This window comes from Sus scrofa, chromosome 5 (assembly GCF_054392235.1).
Source record: "Sus scrofa isolate SSC_HxYL_T2T_F1_AM1 chromosome 5, Sscrofa_HxYL_maternal_Yorkshire_Landrace_v2.0, whole genome shotgun sequence".
Lineage (NCBI taxonomy): Eukaryota > Metazoa > Chordata > Mammalia > Artiodactyla > Suidae > Sus > Sus scrofa.
The window spans coordinates 77,426,574-77,447,371 of record NC_139387.1 but is presented as its reverse complement, the minus strand read 5'-3'; the positions used below and the strand labels follow the sequence as shown (position 1 = coordinate 77,447,371).

Below are 20,798 nucleotides of genomic sequence, written 5' to 3'. Positions count from 1 at the left end.
GCGAGGCCAAAAAAAACAAATAGAGTTTTATGTTCTCATCTTTCTTAAAAATCTCTATTGATATGAAAATAATAAATCCCAGCAATTTGAAATGGAGAACATGAAGACCAATGTGAAAATATAATTACAGGTATTATAAATATTTCAGTAAATATATTTTTAAAAAATCAATAGGAAATCTATAAAGAGGACCTTCTTAATCTGACCTTGCCTTTTGCCCTATGATCACATCGAAGAAGCCCAATAAAATAAACTAACACTTTGGGTTGCAATCAACTAAGCAACCCAAAGTAGTATTTTGGAGGTCATAACCATTTGAAGATTTGTGGAGTTATCAGGTTTAGTTTTTTTAAGAGATGTCCTATCATATTTTCAAATAAAAATATTTCCAAAGTGACTGTAACCATGCATTAAATTCAGCTCTGCTTTTATAATAAATCATAGTAACTACTCACTTTTAACTTAAAACACCAAGATCTCAGCATTTGTTACTCATATTTGTGGATTGTTTTGTTGCTCACTTGGGTCAGCATCATTATTGCTAATTTGGGTGGTGTCAATTCAGGAACCTACTCAGCAAATTCTAGTCTCTAGGAGAAACTATTATTGAGTTTTGCTTATGCTGAACCATAAGTCACAGGTAAAACTAAGGTTTTCAAAAAAAGTGAAATATTATCACGTAATATATGAATGGGAGCAATTAAATCGACACTGGCTAGCTGTGGGCTATCTAAAATAAAGTGGGTTTTCCCGCATGCATTTTTTTCTCTACGTTAATTGTTTAAAGTATTTTCTTTCCACTGGACAACATATGGGAGCATGAGTATAGACAAGGGGCAAAACAGGTGACTGATGTGGAGTATGTAAGATTAACAGACTGTGATTAGAAGGAAATTCTTGAATTGCACTTTAACCTCTCGTCTTGTTTCATCTCATAAAAGATTATTGCATAGAAAATTATGAAGATATTATTTGTTTTCTCATGAACCCAAGCAAAAATTATGCAGTTAAGAATGAACACATTTAAATATTAAACAAAATTGTTTTCATATTATTTTAACATTTTCCCCTTCAAAAGAATTCTTTATAGATAGAATTCTCAGTATTGGATATTCTAATTGCTTTAGTCATTATTTATGTAGATATTCACCTGAAAATATAACCTTGATTGTTTAAGAAGGCATTTTTTTTTGTTGCTATTGTTTTGTTTTTGTCTTTTTGCCATTTTGGGGGCCACTCCCACGACATATGGAGGTTCCCAGGCTAGGGGAACCTCCATATGCCAGATGCTTAACCCACTGAGCAGGGCCAGGGATCAAACCCAAAACTTCATGGTTCCTAGTCGGATTCGTTAACCACTGAGCCACAATGGGAACTCCAAGAAAGCATGTTGTTAGCTTGTTCCTTTACGTTCATTGTCTCAATTCCTATCATACTGTGTTTAGCTGCAGTAGACAGGTTTATGGATTGAGGTACACAGTGAGCAGGTGAGACAGATGCCTTTGCTATCAGCCAAGGTCCAATTTTTATGCAAATATTCTGTGAAATAAAAATCTAATTTTTAGGCCTTCTTTTTTTCTTTTCTTTCTTTCTTTTTATTTACTTATTTGCTAAACAACACCATGCTTTTCCTGGAGCATGAGATGTATTTTATGACTTGAAGTCTTAAAGAGTTTTATTTTCTAAATATATTTAATATCCACAAAGGATGTCTCACTGTGGATAAAAAAAAATAGATTGCCTCTTCTGGATTGTTGACTGGGATTTTTTTTTTTTTTCGGTCTTTTTGCCTTTTCTAGGGCTGCTCCTGCGGCATATGGAGGATCCCAGGCTAGGGGTCTAATCGGAGCTGTAGCCGCCAGCCTACACCACAGCCACAACAACGCAGGATCCAAGCCGCCATCTGCAAACTATACCACAGCTCAGGGCAACACCAGACGCTTAACCCACTGAGCAAGGGCAGGGATCGAACCCACAACCTCATGGTTCCTAGTCGGATTTATTAACCACTGAGCCACGATGGAAACTCCGGGATTATTATTTTTAATCATACCGTGTACATTTTCCCGGTGGTTCTTTTATTTCTCTTTACTTATTAAGAAAGAATTTTAATGTTAAAAGTCAGGTATAATAGACAACCAAAGATGTTTATCCAGTAATCCCTAATGTCTGACATTAAATATCCCAATTATCATTGGTAAGGCCAATGTCAGATTCATTTAAAATCAGAGACTGTTGTAAAATCTAAATACTCCTTTAGGGTAGCATCATAATTTTTATAATTATCTTTGTGAAATGGGTTTACTAACCTTTACAGATTTGGAAAATGCCTATTTCTGTATTCCCAGCGGCGCACACTGAGGGCAGAAGGGCAGAATCATAAATTTCGGTTTGGTTTTGTCTGCCTTTCAGTCCTCTGTGTCCCTAAGGTCTTCCTGAAACTCTTCACTCTACCACTACCATGACCAGTTCATGAAATACCTATAAAGTTTTTCATATTTATTTTGCAGGCAGATGAGTGGGGAAAATAGGTCTCAGCTTCTTGCGCACACCGAGCACCCTTAAGCAACCAGAATGCCACGTTAATCTGGAACTGTAGTCTCTACACTTTTGTTAGAAGATAGAGTGTATTTGAAACTTGCAGGCCTACAGACTGTCATTTTCTTCCTCTGAAGAAAGCCCCAAATCTTATCTAGCTGGTCCCAGTAAGCCTCTGAAGTCCCTACCACTTATATGCAGTGGTTGCTAGTTTCCCCGGTTGTCATTTCAGTTGTTCATGTGTATGACTTGTCTCCTCAAAGAGACTGGCAATCTAAAAATATTTTATAGAGCTGAACGTAAAGTAACCGCTGAATAAATATAGATTAATTAGAAAGCCATTTTAATCCTGACTTTCCACACTTTTTCCCAAATCTCTTAGCATAATGAAACATTGTAAACAAATAGGAATTTTAAACAAAGAGTGTGACAATTTAGTTAACTGGTTTACAAACCCCCATGTCTGTCTATGCCAGGTGTTATCATTTTGTGACCTTTCTCTTTCCATGCCTCATTCTACAATCACCAAACAAAACAGACCAGGCTTTCTGGGATAAGTAAAAATGATTTTGTGTTACCTCTGCCAGCAATTATCTCAACCCTATATCTGGGTTTTAGTGACTTGGAGGAAAGGCAAGATCAAGATTAAAAGCATGAACTGCTTATTTTCCTCTCATATTAACATAAAGGGAATATGAGAGGAGATAATAGAAGAGGCCCTAAAGGGGGCAAGTACCGGAAAAGAATCAAAATAAGACGTAAATGTTTGGCCAAAATCAGGTTGGTTGCAAAGAAGTGGCTGCTGATAATTAAGGCAGTGCATAACAGTGGCCAAGAATTTGGGTTCTGATGTTAACTGCCTAGTTCAAATCCTAGATCTGTCTCCTGCTAGCATACCCTGTTTCCATTTCTATGAAATAGAAATAAAAATAATAATGCTATCTCACAGAGTGACTGTGTGGGTTAAATGGCATATATACCCTATATAAATGCTAGGGTGTTTATTAATGAATCATTAATAAATCATTTTTCTGAATAATCTGAATTTGTTTAAGGTTCTAGTATGTCTTTTCTCATTTGATCATCATCGTATTGTTGTGGTAAATGTCCTAATAATCAGGGACATGGAGAAAAGACATAATCAAATTTATCAAGTCAATAAAAGTCATTTTTTTGTAGTTCAAAAATCCTTTTTGGAGGACAATGCCAGATTGTTCCTTTCATTCTAGTCAATTTCAGCCCAAACTCTTGGCACTTATTCTAGAATTTGTATGAAATTATAGATAAAAGATTTACATTCCACTCCAAGTAAAAAGTCTTAGAAGAAAAATAGAAGCTTCCTACCTATTATATAGGCTAAAGGCTCATTGTAAATGCTCAAAGTGGGCTTTTTAATATACTTATTTTAAAGGTGAAATGAACATCAGTAAGTGCCATTGTTAACAAGCCTCATAAATTTTTTTCTTTAAAAATACTTGAAACAAGTGCAATGACGGTGCATCATTTTTGCCTTAGTTTTATAAAATTGGTGGCATTATATTGGATATGTTGCCTCAGGGAGCACATCTTGCCAGAACATGCAACACTGTAAGTTTTTTTCCTAATCCAGTTTCTCATTTGATAATGCAATATTCATGTCTAGGATTTTATATAATGCTATTTGTTGTGGCACCCAAGCGTTTTGCATTCATCAAAAAATGTGTGGAGAGCCAAACCCTGCAGTGCTGAATGGGGATAAATCTAATAAAAATAAAGCCATTCTGCCTTACTTAAATGAATTCACATAAAACATTATCATATCTAAAGTAAGCTCATCTAAGCTATGATTGTAAAAAGAAACTTTTGGAAGTGTTAAGACTCATAAACACTATTTTGTTAATGCTTGATTCTGATTTTTAAAATTAGAGATATAATTTTAAATAAATTATAAAATATAACTTATTTTATAATTTTATAAATAATTATTTAAATATTATAAATAATATTTATAAATTTTAAATATGAAACACATGCTGGAGAATTCTGGAGATGCTCAGATATATATAGCCTATAGGATTGTGATTTAATTGCCAGCTTATGTCATTTTTCAGATTTTTTTTCACAGCTATACATTTCAAACTCAAAAGAATTGCATGTATGTTTTATCATCAGAACCGGTGCTAATTTAGCCAAAATATTGACCATCAATTTTGTACTAGGCACCTTCTTAGTTATGTTTCATGACCAGAGTGTGCACTTTTAGGCACACTATGTCTAAAATAGTTTCTTTCTTTTGGGTGGTTGAAAGCTTGGGGGCCAGGGGAAGGAGAAAGAGTAAAGCAAATAAGAGTGGCTTGTGGTAGGGTGGAGAGTTTATTGCTGACATTGCTTAGAACTGCTAGTATATGGTGATGCTAAACTGCAGACTGTGTATTAGTAGATTACATTATTGTTTTTAAGTTATCTGTAGACAATGTACCTCCTACTGCTTATGTACTTGGGAGTTCACGCCCCACCCTTAATATACCACTTACCAACACTATGGAAAGAATTAATGAAAAAAGAATAACATAAAGCGAGAACTATCTCTTCTGACCCAAAAGAGGAAAGGATTAATACAAATATGGAGAAGATGACATGGATTGCTCAAGAGATTTGCCCTCTCGCATGCAGAATATTTATTATGTGCAGGAACTTCAGGATTTTATGTCTATAACAGAGACTTCAAAGTAGCTATTACCTATTTATCATATGAGAAAATTGGGATTCAGAGACAAGGTGATTTTGCCAATGAGCCACAACTAGCTAGAAAGGTGTAGTTCTGGTATTCAAACTCCAATCTATAATTTAAAAATTCATAGTTTTCCTGTGAGGTATATTTGCCTTTTCAGTACCTAACTCTTTTAAAATATGATTCTACTGGATGGTGCTTTTCTTTTTGGTTAGGGGTTCATATCTTTATTTTGTTTATTTGTTTTGTTTGTTTTCATTATGTCACTTATGAGATATTTTCTAAACTAATGATTTGCAAAAAGGTTGGCCGTCTTGCATACCTTCCTTGATAAGGAGTTCTTTTTTTTTTTTTTTCTTGATAGGCAAGAAATAGACTTATTAAGATAGGATGCTTATGAGAGATGCATGCAGGCAGGCAAGGAGGCTCTGCCCCAAGGATTAGGTGGGCTACAGTTTTATCATCCAAGGGGAGTGGGGATGGGAACAGACCGCCTCTTCCTCTTGCTTCCCATAGTACCTTCTTGGTATCATGGTGCTTATTCAAATCAGCAAGACAGTGGTCCTTAAACTCCTACCCTTGGCCTGAAGCTGAATGTAAGCCTCACCTCGTCCCCCAACCAATGACCCTGAGGCATATCTCTGTGCTCTCACTAGTCAAGCAGGCCTACCTTGTTCTGATGGGCCTCTTAAGCAGTTATTAAGCAGTTACTAACTTACAGTGATCTCCCAAAGTTCCCTAGGGTTCCCTCTCTATCTATGGTCCCTTACTGGGGTTTCTACAACTACCTGTGTAACTATCCTATTACATCCCTATCACTATAGGGAAATTAGCCTACCTCCTTGCAAAGTTATATTTTATTTTGTTTCTTTTTATTTTTATTTTTTAAATTTATTATAGTTGATTTACAGAGTTCTGTCAATTTCTGCTACACAGCAAAGTGACCCAGACACACACACACACACACACACACATTCTTTTTCTCACATTATCATCCATCATGTTCCATCACAAGTGATTAGGTAGAGATCCCTCTGCTATTCAGCAAGATCTCATTGCTTATCCACTCTAAATCCGATAGTTTGCATCTACTAACCCCAAACTCCCAGGCCATCCCCCTCCCACTCCCTCCCCCTTGGCAACCACAAGTCTGTTTTCCATGTCCATGAGTTTGTTTCTTTTCTGTAGATAGGTTCATTTGTGCCATATATTAGATTCCAGATATAAGTGATACCATATGGGATTTGTCTTTCTCTTTCTGACTTACTTCACTTAGTATGAAAGTCTCTAATTCCATCCATGTTGCTGCAAGTGGCATTATTTTGTTCTTTTTTCTGGCTGACTAGTGTTCCATTATGTATAAGTACCACATTTTCCTAATCCATTCATCTGTCTGTGGACGTTGAGGTTGTTTCCATGTCTTGGCTACTGTAAATGGTGCTGCAGTAAACATAGGGTGCATGTATCTTTTCCAAGGAAAGTTTTTTTCTGGATATATGCCCAGGAGTGGGATCGTTGGATCATATGGTAATTCTATATTTAGTTCTCTGAGGTACCTCCATGCTGTTTTCCACAGATATAGCACCAATTTACATTCTCCCCAACAGTGTAAGAGGGTTCCCTTTTCTCTGTACCCTCTCCAGCATTTGTTATTTGTAGACTTATTAATGATAGCCATACCGACCAGTGTGAGGTGGTACCTCATTGTAGTTTTGATTTGCATTTCTCTAATAATTAGCGATATTGAGCATTTTTTGATGTGCCTGTTGGCCATTCGTATTTCTTCTTTGGAGAAATGTCTATTCAGGTCTTCTGCCCATTTTTCAACTGGGTTATTTGTTTTGTTGTTGTTGAGGTATATGAGTCATTCATTTATTTTGAAAGTCAAGCCCTTGATGGTAACATCAGTTGCAACTATTTTCTCTTGTTCCATAGGTTCTTTTTTTTTTTTTTTTTTTTTTAATGGTTTCCTTTGCTGTGCTTGTAAGTTTGATTAGGGCCCCTTGGTTTGTTTTTGTTTTTATTGCTGTTGCCTTGGGAGACTGACCTAAGAAAACGTTTGTAATGTTGATGTCAGAGAATGTTTTGCCTATGTTCTCTTCTGGGAGTTTGATGGTGTCTTGTTTTATATTTAAATCTTTAAGCCATTTTGAGTTGATGTTTGTGCATGGTGTGAGAGTGTGTTCTAGTTTCACTGATTTGCACGCAGCTGTCCAGGTTTCCCAGCAACACTTACTGAAAAGACTTTCTTTTTCCCATTTTATTTTTTTGCCTCCTTTGTCGAAGATTAACTGACTATAGGTGTCTGGGTTTATTTCTGGGTTCTCTATTCTGTTCCATTGGTCTGTATGTCTGTTTTGGTACCAGTAATACACTGTCTTGATTCTATAGCTTTGTAGTATTGCCTGAAGTCTGGGAGAGTCAAGCCTTCTGCTTGGTTTTTGTTCCTCAGGACTGCTTTGGCAGTTCTTGTCTTTTATGTTTCCATATGAATTTTTGGATTGTTTATTCTAGTTCTGTGAAAATATCATGGGTGATTTGATAGGGACTGCATTTCAATACTATGTTGAATAACAGTGGTGACAGTGGGCATCCTTGTCTTGTTTGAGATTTTAGTGGGAAGGCTTTCAGCTTTTCTTTTCTTTTTTTTTTTGTCTTTTTGCTATTTCTTAGGTCGCTCTGGAGGCATATGGAGGTTCCCAGGCTAGGGGTCGAATCGGAGCTGTAGCCACCGGCCTACACCAGAGCCACAGCAACCCAGGATCCAAGCCACGTCTGCAACCTACACCACAGCTCACGGCAACGCCGGATCGTTAACCCACTGAGCAAGGGCAGGGACCGAACCCGCAACCTCATGGTTCCTAGTCGGATTCGTTAACCACTGCGCCACGACGGGAACTCCAACTTTCAGCTTTTCTGCATTGAGTGTTATATTGGCTGAATCCTCCTCCTCTCGCCTTCCCCAACAACGGCACCTTGCTTCTCCTGCAGGCCCAGGCCTCCTCTCAGGTTCCCTCTGGTGTGACACTCTGCTCCCCAACCCATGGCGCACCACACCCTAGTCCCTCAGGTTTCTCCACAGAGCCAGCCCTATCCTCTCCCTGGAAGTGACCTCCAGAGCCTGAGTCTCAGCGCCCAGCCTCCACCGCAGTGTCTCTGGCTCTCGTGTCCCAGGAGGTGGTATCAATGGTTTGTGCTGCTCTCTTTCTGCTTTCCCTCCTCAGTCCAGCTGCTATGGTTTTCTCCAAGGATCTGAGGTCCGTCCAGCTTGGCTGATCTCCCCATCGTTTAGGTGGCTTCCCAGGGTGCAGGTCCCTTTCCTCTTTCACAGCTCCCTCTTAGGAGTGCTGGCCCCATCTTGATTCCTTCTTTTTTCTCTTCTTTCTCATTTTTGCCTTTTGTTCTACCCAGTTATTTGAAGGTTTTCTTGCCCTTTTTGGAGGTTTATGGTCTTTAGCCAACATTCAGTAGATGTTCTGTGCGAATTATTCTACATGTAGATTTTTTGTCAAGGGTAAATAACCCTGTCAAAAAAAAATATATAACCCTGTCAGCAATTTATGGGCATAGGAGCCAAGACTTTTGAAGATGCAGCAAAATTTAGAGTGAGACAGCTGTCTGTTTTATCACTCAGGTAGTTGAACTGTTTTATGAAAGAGGGAAAATTGTTCAATGAAAAGGTTCAATGTTTAGTCTGTGGTGCTCTAGGACCAAGAAGGATTAGTCTGGATTATAGTGCCTGAGGAATTGAACCATAGTCTCAGGGCAGGTTCCAGAACACAGGTGTGAACCAAGGTTCACTTTAGTAAATCAAGGCAGAAGCATAGTCTTGGTACCACTGTGGCAAGAATGAGAAGAATATCTGAATTGGGTGGGCATCTCAACTTCATTTATGAATTCTAGAATCCAATAGCTAGTGGATCTGAATCTGCCTTTGTCAAAATTAATTTAAACAGGAGTGGAAAAAGTTCATCTTTCGTATTTAATAATTTTCAATTTGTTCAACTGAACAGAATTTGAAATTGGGAAGAAAGTAAAACAATCCTCTGTGCATCCCCATCACAATTGTTAGTTCTTAATTATTGTTTTCTATGGATCTTTGCTGTGCTAGTTAAAATTTCTACCTTGACATCTGGTTTATCTGTCATTCATAACTTTTGAAAAGGTGTAGAATGAAATAAGGACATTTTCCAATAATATGTTTTAGCAGTACTGGGACATATGCATTGGGGATTTTCATGAGATGTTACTACTAACTCATGAACTTGGGCAGGCATGCCTTTTTGATACTCCAGGTTATAGTACTCCTATCTGGTTTCTTGAAATCCTGCTTTTTCTTGTCTGCTTCTAAAACATAATATGAGAGGTAAAATAGCACTTCCTGAGCAAAATGTTTCAAGGATTTATATTTGATAGTTTTATGAATATGCTGTCAGGAAACATATGAATTCAGTTTTTTAAATTTTTACTTTGACTCATTTTTTTCTCTAACATTAGCTTCAGTGTTTAAGTAAGTAAATGTAAAAAATTAAATGTAACAAAATTACTAATGAAGATTTGTTTTACTTTCATGACATTATTTATCAAAGTCTTCAGAAAGCTGTCTTAGCCTAAAGTTATAGTATTGCTAGCAACTTTCTTTAAAACATTTATTAGTAGGAGCTCCCACTGTGGCTAAGCAGATTAAGGGTATAGTTTCTGTGAGGATGCGGGTTCAATCCCTGGCCTCACTCAGTAGGTTAAGGATTCAGTGTTGTTTCAAGCTGCAGCATAGGTCACAGGTGCAGCTCAGATCCGGTGTTGCGTGGCTATGGTGTAGGCTGGCAGCTGCAGCTCCAGTTGGACTCCTCACCTGAGAACTTGCAAATGCCAGGGTGGAGGCCCTAAAAAGAAAAAAATATATATTTATTAGGTAATATTTTCAAAATACAGATAGTATGTGGCACTTGGTAAATATACATTATAATATGAATGGTAACTTTAAGGAATTGTGGGAATGAACAAGCTGTTATCCACAGTAAATGCATACTTGTGTTTTAGGTAGACTATTGATTATGAATTCTATGATAAACAGCTATGTTATTCTGTCATTGTTTTTAATAGTAGAAAGCTAGAATTGTAAGATTTAGGAGTTCAAGGATAGTATTTGGTTTCTCTTTATCAATTCACACAGTGCTTGAACATCAGAAGCTGTTCAATAAATAATTGTTGAATTGTCATTTTTTTAAATGGAAAAGTCCAAAAGGTGTGATAATAGGTTAAGGGACCTTCACAGCCATGACATGGTTTATGTAATGAGCTACTATATTTCCCTTCTAATTTGAATACTGCTGATTCAAAAGAGTAAAGGAGTAAGATTCTTTCTGACATGCAGAAGAGGCAAGGAAGTAATCAAATCTTGAAATCAATCAACCACCAAATGTGCATCCAGAATTGTTTTACTTGTTGAGATTCTCTATGAGATCATGATTACAAAATGGTCTTAGGAGTTCCCGTCGTGGCGCAGTGGTTAACGAATCCGACTAGGAACCATGAGGTTGCGGGTTCGGTCCCTGCCCTTGCTCAGTGGGTTAACGATCTGGCGTTGCTGTGAGCTGTGGTGTAGGTTGCAGATGCAGCTTGGATCCCAGGTTGCTGTGGCTCTGGCGTAGGCCGGTGGCTACAGCTCTGATTCGACCCCTAGCCTGGGAACCTCCATATGCCGCGGGAGCGGCCCAAAGAAATAGCAAAAAAAAAGACAAAAAAAAAACCAAAAACAAAATGGTCTTAGTTATCATTTAGTGCTAAATACACTTTAGATACCGTCTTGGAGTGTCTTAAACTTCATCGGTACATTTGGTACACCCTGGCTCCCTCCCTCCCTCCTCTCTGCTTCTTCCCTCCTTTCTTTTCTTTCCCTCCTTTCTTTTCCCTTTCTTCTTTCCTTCTTACTAAATTTTTTAATTTCTTTAAATTTCTCTTTGCTTTATTTTTACATTTTTTGTTGTACCTAATCTACTTGGTTTTATAATTTAGTATGTAAGCTATGTACATAAGCTATGTAAAAATGACATTGTATATGTATATGTATGTTTTATAGAGAGGAAGAGGTGGATTTAGTATTTCGTGTAGTTTTTCTGTCAGTGCTTGCATTATTGTTGCATGTCAAGCATCTGTCCTCTGAGTTTGGAAACTTGGCTGCTGCCAGCTTAGTAGGTAGCTGAAAATTCAAACCCAGTTTTTTCAGCCTCAAAAGTTAAACCCTTTCTAATACACCATGCTATCCCCTTTATTACTATCGCTTTCTCTGTAGCAGCAGAATGACAAAGCAGTGTGCTGATGGGGACTATTCAGTTCCTCAGGGGGATTTATTTTCTCAAAATATTCTCCCAAATTATCTCAATATATTCACCGATTCTTTTTCTACAAGTTTTATGTGTTAAAAGTGTTATGCTCCAAATTAGCCTATATCCTTAGCCTATAAACCTAATTTCCACTCTGAGGGAAAAAAAAAAATACCATATAGCTCTAAAGAGAATCTTACTCGTTTTTATTAATGTAAAGCACAGAAGATTGTTTATTCCTTAGGAAAAAAAAAAATAAATTTCCTTCAACTACTGAATAGTATGAAGGACTTTTCAGACAGAATTTTTAGGCAGGAAAGGAAATATTATCCTTTGTATTTGTAGTTACAGGGGCCCCGGCACCATCGCGCTTACTCTCATCATCCACATCCTCATCACCACCACTGCCGTCTCAACACCAGCTCAGACTTTGAAGTGTTCAATCAATTGTATGGGGTGTCAAAAATACAATCAAAAATAACCTACTCCTCATGTTTTCCAATGATTTACTTTTTAAATTAAAAAATTATCTTGTTGGTAATTCCCTGATGGCCCATCCGTTGGGAATTCAAAGTGTTCACTGCTGTAGCTCGGGGTCCATCCCTGGCCCAGGAACTTCCGCATGCCCTGAGCACAGCCTAAATAAATAAATTATTTTTTAAAAATTATAGATGCAATAGCAGGTTATCCCAGTAGTGATATCATTGCCACTTATTTGTGGTTTTATACCTTCTTTGGTGAGAAATAAGTGAAATTTACAAAGAAAGGGTCAGAGGTCTATCTAAAAGAGTGAATTGTTAATGCGAATGCCACCTCTTTGGCTTCTATCAGAAAAAAAGAAAGGAAAAATATTAACGCAGTAAAATAATTCTGGGTAACTACCATGTGCTGAAAGTTTTAAGTATATATAACCAATTTCATCTGCATAAATATTTATCTATGACCTATACATACACACACACTTGCACGGGAGTGCTGTGAACGCTGAGGTATCAGGTATCAGTACCTAAAATATTTCAGTTCTGAAGAAAGCAAGATAAAATCCTGTGTTTGCAGGGTTGTTGGAAAGAATTAGTTTAAGGAACAATATTATGGGACATAATTTTAGCTATGCCATACTTTTAAGGGCATAATGATTTCACAGACTATAGAATAGTTTTGAAATCAAATTTATAATAAATGTTGACATTGAAGGCTAGCAAGTAATTATTTTCAGTTTGAATTCTTCATTGTGAGCCCTTCACTTAGTCATTGTGCTCTCAACTAAGAACTGTTTTCATTCCTGATGCATTATTTTGTATTTTACAGTTGTATGATTTTGAAGGTATTTTGCCAAGTTCTTAGCTTGAAACACTGCCTATCCAATACAGTGCAATGTGTGGCATAACATAATTGCTAGTACTAACATGTAAGAAAGTGAATGATGTTAAAAATATAACACAAATGGAAATCAAACTCCTTTTCACAAGGCTATTTAATTATTAATGATTCTTATTTACTTATGTTTTAGAACGCAAATCAATTTCACAGTGGCCATTGATTTTACAGCATCAAATGGTGAGTATTATGACTCTCCTGTAATAAAAATTATCGCAATTACATGAAAAAAATACATTTATTTTCATAAGATTTAGATAATTTATTTCTACATATACATATATTGAAGTGTTTCATATAAAATTCAGGTAATTTTTCTTTTTCTAATATGATAGCATAATTCAGGTATACAAAAGACTATAAGAAATACAACAAAAGTGCATATTAGTCCATTCAAATTGATTAAATATTTGAATATTTTCACTTTTACATATTTTTAAAAAGAAAATTTTTAGATCTTGTTAAGCTCATTGTATACCCTGCCCCATTTCTTCTACCCTGTCTTCTTCTCCATGCGTAACTATAATTCTGAAGTGTTTCTAATCATACTCCTCATTTTTATAGTACTTTTCTGTTTATTAATTTGCATAAATGTAATTCAAGTACATGTACCTTATGCAGCTGGCTTTACTTTTCGGCAGGTTTTTTTTGTTTGTTTTTTTTGTTTGTTTGTTTTTTGCCATCTCTAGGGCCGCTTCCACAGCATATGGAGGTTCCCAGGCTAGGGGTCCAATCAGAGCTGTAGCCGCCAGCCTACGCCACAGCAATGCGGGATCCGAGCCATATCTGCAACCCACATCACAGCTCACAGCAACACCGGATCGTTAACCCACTGAGCAAGGCCAGGGATCGAACCCACAACCTCATGGTTCCTAGTTGGATTCGCTAACCACTGAGCCACGATGGGAACTCCCGGCAGTTTTTTTTTTTTTTAAGAATTGCTTACATTAACACATTCATATTTAATTAATTCAGAGGGACCATCATGTAATAACCCCTGTATAGATATTGATATTTTATCAAACATTTTAAGAAAGAAAAGAGAGTGGACTTTTAATTTATCTTGGAGTAACTTTGTTTCAAACAAAATAATCATTTGAAATCAGTTATTACACATCATAAGAACATGACTCTCATTATTTAACTTTTATCAGAAATTGCCATCAGTTTATATATTTATCTAGATTTTTATTTCTAATTGTTTATTGTGCTATGGCTCTCCTGTTCCCTTCACATTTCTCTCACATTCACTCACATTTCACAAAGTAGTAGATTCTCTTAGGTAAGAAAACACTTTAGAGATCACTTACTGCAACCACGATCATCTTATACAAATAAGAAAATTCAGATCTAGAAAATCTTTTATAAATATGTTTCAGCTTGTTAGTAGTAGAATTAGAAATAGAGATGAACAGACCAAATTCTAATTCCGCTTACCTTTCACTACATGATAAATATATTCTTCAACATTGTGGCTTCAAATTAATGGTTTTTGTGCATGTATTATTCAGCAAAATATGAAGCATAGGGCCCATTCCATCGTGGCTCAGTGAAAACAAATCTGACTAGCATTTCTGAGGACACAGGTTTGATCCCTGGCCTCACTCAGTGGGTTAAGGATCCAGCATTGCTGGGCTGTGGTGTAGGTGGCAGATGCAGCTCGGATCTGGCATTGCTATGGCTGTGGCATAGGCCAGCAGCCACAGCTCCAATCTGACCCCTAGCCTGGGAACTTCCATATGCCGTGGGTGTGGCTCTAAAAAGACAAAAAGAAATATTTAAAATTTAAAAATATGAAACAGACACCTAAACTCCAACTGGATTAAAATACTAGCTTTCATTTACTGATGAGCATTAGCATAACAACTAGAAGAGCAATAATCTCTTCGATAGAAAGAGTCAATCTACTGAAACTGATTTAAGCAAATAGACAATCTGAACGGACCTATAAGAGACTGAATTAGTAATTAAATACCCACCCACAGAGTGTATTTGGGTCCAAGTCCAGATAGTTTCGCTGGTGAATCCTATTTAAAGAGGAATGACTACCAATTCTTGACAAATTCTTCCCCCAAAAAAGAGGATAGGTGGAAACACTTCCCAACTCATTTTAAGAGATATTATCAAATGCCAGAACCAGACAAGGACATCAAAGAACAATTGAAGATCAGTATCTTTTATGGATATAAAAATCCTCAACAAAATACTAGCAAACTGAATCCAGTAGCATATAGAGAATTACATACCCTGACCAATTAAAATTAATCCAGGAATACAAGGTTGGCTTAATATTCAAAAATCAAATAATGTAGTATACCACATCAAAAGAAGAAAATGGAAAAACCACATGTCATCTCAACTGATACAGAAAAAGAATTTGACAAAGTCCAACATACTTTTAAAATAAAAACACTTAAACAAAGAATAGAAATTGACTTGCTAGCTTTATGAAGGGAAAACATGAAAAACCTTTAGCCAACACTATACTTAAAGATGAAAAGCTGGAGGCTTTCCCATTAAGATGAGGATCAGAACAAGGATGTCTGCTCTTACCATTTTTACTTGACATTGTTTGGAGGCCAGAGCAATTAGACAAAAAATAAATAAATAAAAGACAACTGGTTTGGAAAGGAAGAGGTAAAACTATTTTTATTTGCAGATGACATAATCTCGTATGTAGAAAATCCTAAGGAATCAACTAAAAATCTACTACAACTAATAAATGAGCTCAGTGAGATTGAAAGATGGAAGAGCAATATATAAAAATCAATTTTTTCCTATGTACTTCCAATGAACAATCTGAAAATGAAATTAAGGAAGTAGTTCCATTTACAACAGTATCAAAAGTAATACAGTACTTAGGAATAAATTTAAGAAAGTGAGTGTAAAACTTATATCCTAAAATTATATCCTGAAAAAAAATTGAAAGAAATTAAAGATCTAAATAAGTGGAAAAACATGCCATCTTCATTAATTAGAAAATTTAACATTGTTAAGGTGGCAATATTTTCCAAAAGGTCAACAGATTCACTGTAATCTCTTTCAAAATCTGAATGGTCTTTTTTGAGAAATAGATAACTGATCCCAAAATTTATATGGAATTTAAAGGGAGAATCAGAAGAACCAAAGCAGACTCGGGAAAAAAAATAAAATAAAAAGAACAAAGTAGGAAGATTCATACTCTTCATTTTTGAAACTTACTACAAAACAACAGTAACCAGACAGTCTGGGGCTGCCATAAAGACAGATTTATAGATCAATGAAATAGAATTGAGATTCCAGAAATGAACTCATGCATCGAAAAGAATAGTCTTTTCAACAAATGGTACTGGGACAACTGGATAGCCACCTGCAAAAAAAAAATGAGGTTGGATCCTTACCTAATTTCGTATAAAAAATTAATACAAAAATAGAACAAAAATTAGGAGTTCCTGTCGTGGCGCAGTGGTTAACGAACCCGACTAGGAACCATGGGGTTGTAGGTTCGATCCCTGCCCTTGCTCAGTGGGTTAACGATCCAGCGTTGCCGTGAGCTGTGGTGTAGGTTGCAGACGCGGCTCGGATCCCGCGTTGCTGTGGCTCTGGCGTAGGCTGGTGGCTACAGCTCCGATTGGACCCCTAGCTTGGGAATCTCCATATGCCGCGGAAGCGGCCCAAGAAATAGCAAAAAAAGACCAAAAAAAAAAAAAAAAAAAGAACAAAAATTAAATGTAAGGGTAAAAATTATAAAACTATTAGAAGACAATATCAGGATGCATCTACCTTGGATGTAGCAATTGATCTTAAATATGACATCAAACACACAAGCAACAAGAGCAAAAAATAAATAAATTGAACTCTATCAAAATTAAAACTTTTTATGCCCCACAGAACATAATTGACAAAGTGAAAAGATAAACCCCAGAACAGGATAAAATGTTAGCAAATCAAATATTGTTTTATATTCAAACTTGGGATTTGTATCATATAACTCAAGACAAATAACCCAATTAAAAATAGTATTCCATTTATTCAAAGAAGGCATAAAATGACCACTAAGCACATGAAAAGGTGCTTGGCACACTTACATGTCAGGAAATGCAAATTAAAACCATACTGTGGTACTCCTTCACACTCACTATAATGACTATAATCCAAAAGTCAAATAAAAAGTGTTGGCAAACTATGGAGAACAGTTTGGAGATACCTTAGAAATCTATACATAGAACTTCCATATGACCCTGCAATCCCACTCTTGGGCATCTATCCGGACAAAGCTCTACTTAAAAGAGACACATGCACCCGCATGTTCATTGCAGCCCTATTCACAATAGCCAGGACATGGAAACAATCCAAATGTCCATCGACAGATGATTGGATTCGGAAGAGGTGGTATATATACACAATGGAATACTACTCAGCCATAAAAAAGAATGGCATAATGCCATTTGCAGCAACATGGATGGAACTAGAGAATCTCATACTGAGTGAAATGAGCCAGAAAGACAAAGACAAACACCATATGATATCACTTATAACTGGAATCTAATATCTAGCACAAATGAACATCTCCTCAGAAAAGAAAATCATGGACTTGGAGAAGAGACTTGTGGTTGCCTGATGGGAGGGGGAGGGAGTGGGAGGGATCGGGAGCTTGGGCTTATCAGACACAACCTAGAATAGATTTATAAGGAGATCCTGCTGAATAGCATTGAGAACTATGTCTAGATACTCATGTCGCAACAGAAGAAAGGGTGGGGGAAAAAACTGTAACTGCAATGTATACATCTAAGGATGACCTGACCCCCTTGCTGTACAGTGGGAAAATAATAAAAAGAAAAAAAAAAAAGAAAAAAAAAAGTGTTGGCAAGCATGTGGAGATTTTGGAACCCTCATATACTGCCGACGGAAATGTAAAATGGTGCAATTACTTTGGAAAACTCCTTGGTAGTTCTTCAAGTTGTTAAACATAGAGTTATCTTATCACCCAGCAATTCCAGTCCTAGATATAAATGCAAGAGATGAAAACACATGTCCACACAAAAATTTGTACCTGAATATTTATAGGGGCATAATCGCCGAAATGTGGAAACAACCCAAATGTCCCCCAACAGATAAATTGGTTTTAAAATGTAGTATATTCATACAATGCAATACTACTCAGCAATAAACAGGGATTCAATATGAAGTACTAAAACATGCTACAACACAAATGAACCTTGAAATTACTGTACTAAGTGAAAGCCAGTCACAAAAGATCACATATGTGATTCTATTTATGTGAAATGTCTAGAATAGGAAATTAATAGAGGCAGAAAGTAGAGTAGTCATTGTTTGGTGCTGGGCTGGATGGAGTGATAAGGGAATGATAGTAAATAGGTACACTTTTTCCAGTGATGAAAATGTAAAATTGACTGTATTGAAGCTTGTACATATCTGTAAATATATTTAAAGTCACTGAATTGTAAATTTTTTTTTTTTTTTTTTGGTCTTTTTGCTATTTCTTTGGGCCGCTTCCGCGGCATATGGAGGTTCCCAGGCTAGGGGTCTAATCAGAGCTGTAGCCACTGGCCTACGCCAGAGCCACAGCAACGCGGGATCCGAGCCACGTCTGCAACCTACACCTCAGCTCACGGCAACGCCGGATCGTTAACCCACTGAGCAAGGCCAGGGACCGAACCCACAACCTCATGGTTCCTAGTCGGATTCGTTAACCACTGCACCACGACGGGAACTCCTGAATTGTAAATTTTAAATGGATTAATTATAAATTATATGTATCTCAAAGCTTTTTAAAAAGAGCCTATTCAAATGTGATTTTCTTTACAAAGGCATAATATACATCTAAAACAAAATGAGATGTTTTTATAACTTTCAGTGTTTAAAATATTACAGAATCCTTAAGCAAAACGTTATAGCTAAGAGTCAGGGCTTTGGAATCTTCCTAGACGCAAATTCCAGTTTGACCAATATTACTGCATGATTTTGTCAAGTTATTTAATCTGAAAAGCAGGTATAATAAAAGTGCCCATGTCATAAGTTTGTTGAAAAGGAATTGAGATCTGAAGTACATTCATAATAGATTACATGCTATTATAATTATCATTAGATGATAACCCAGTGTTATCAACCTATTACAAGTTCATTTTTCAAATGCATGACTATTGAGACAGAGGTGGTACAAACATGGTCCTATATTCAAGGAATTGCCCAATTTTGTGGTTCAGAACACCAGAGCATAAGAGTAGGAGAGGAGAGACAATAAGGGCTGCAATAAATAAAGAAGGTTGTCTGATGCATTTGGGACATACACTGGAAGAGGAGAAGGTGAATTTCAGGATAGGTTGGCAATCTGAGAGGTAGAGACGGAAAGGAAGATCTCCTTAGTGGTAGAGTGAATAGATTGATCTGGGTGAAGATGCTGGAAAGAATAGGGAACATCTTTGAATAGGTAGGATTGGGCTCTGCTATGTATAATAGACTAAGATGTTTGGATATGCTGGAGGTATTAGTGGTATTTTTATCTTAACCTTTAATTGTGGTTTTCTTAGAGAAATAGAATTAGCTACATATTCAACCATTGAGTGACAGCTCTTATATTTGAGAGTTGTGTTAAATAACCACCTAAGTAGTGGTATTACTTATCTGTGGCTCAAATACCGCTTAATCAAGTAGTGATATTACTTATCTAAAGCCTAATGGAAAAAAATAAAATTTTAAAAAGGAGTCCTGTCATGGCCTGGCAGTTAATGAACCCGACTAGCATCCATGAGGACATGGGTTCCCTCCCTGGCCTTGCTCAGTGGGTTAAGGATCCAGCATTGCCCTGAGCTGTGATGAAGGTCGCAGACATGGCTTGGATCCTGCATTGCTGTGACTGTGGCGTGAGCCAGCAGCTAAAGCTCCGATTGGACCCCTAGCCTGGGAACCTCCATATGCCTCGGGTGTGGCCCTTAAAAGAAAGCAAAAGACACAATTAATTAATTAATTAATTAATTAAAGCCCAATGGGCTTTTGACCAAGAGGCAAAATCCCTACTTTGTAAGAAGTGTCAAAGGAAAATTGCACTGGGTAAGTTGAACTGGCCCAAGGCAGACTTTATTCAAGACCTTTGCAGTAGAGATCAAAGCTATTGCAATGGCAGAGAGAAACTGAACTCTGCTCCTCCAAAACAAAAGATAGGGGTTTTTGTTGGTGAACTATTGGAATAGTACTGAGAGATATTGGGGAGGAAATTGGTCTGGATGATTAGAGCATCTGTGTTTAGTAATTAGCACTTACTGAAGTTGGGTCCTACCCGGCCACCACCCCGACAGAGACTAGGCAATAGAATGATGATTACATTTCAAAGGGATGGCTCTCAGGTCCCTAAGAAAGGCATTCCTGAATTTTAAAAGATTTACATCTGAAAGGAGCATAGAAAGAATTTGCAGTTCCACACTTTCTAAAGTAAATGCTCTAAGAAATAGAAAGTGGGGGTGGGAGCTACAGTCAAGAGAAACCTTTCAAAAGTTTAGTCCAACTGAGGGGACCACCTTAGAAGACTTTTTTTTTTTTTAATTTTATCATGTGGAAACAGCCCTTAAATGTCTATAGCCCTTTAGAAATATAAATGAATTTACACAATGAATTACTTTTAAACCAAAAATGTTCTGGGTATTATTATATGTGTTATAAACCAAAGGAAGATCTTTCCTTTCGTTCTCTCTAGATCTCAAGTGCTTATAATTATTTTTTTCTCTATCAAAAAAGAACTATGCCTTGAGGCTTTCCTTCTTCAGGCAATGTTTTAATGCAGAATTGAGCTTTATGAGCTATTGCAAGTCCTATTTAATTTCCATTTTCACTTAAGAAACTAAACAGACCTTCAG

General features: G+C 36.8%; 1 protein-coding gene across 1 annotated transcript in view; it reads left to right on the top strand.

Moving 5' to 3' along the window:
• Positions 1–20,798, top strand: part of CPNE8 (copine 8) — a 265,300-nt gene that overhangs the window by 204,446 nt on the left and 40,056 nt on the right. Inside the window, exon 14 of the mRNA XM_013997926.3 lies at positions 13,082–13,128. Within this exon, the coding sequence (XP_013853380.1) occupies positions 13,082–13,128 (47 nt within the window). The remainder of the gene's footprint in view (positions 1–13,081; positions 13,129–20,798) is intronic.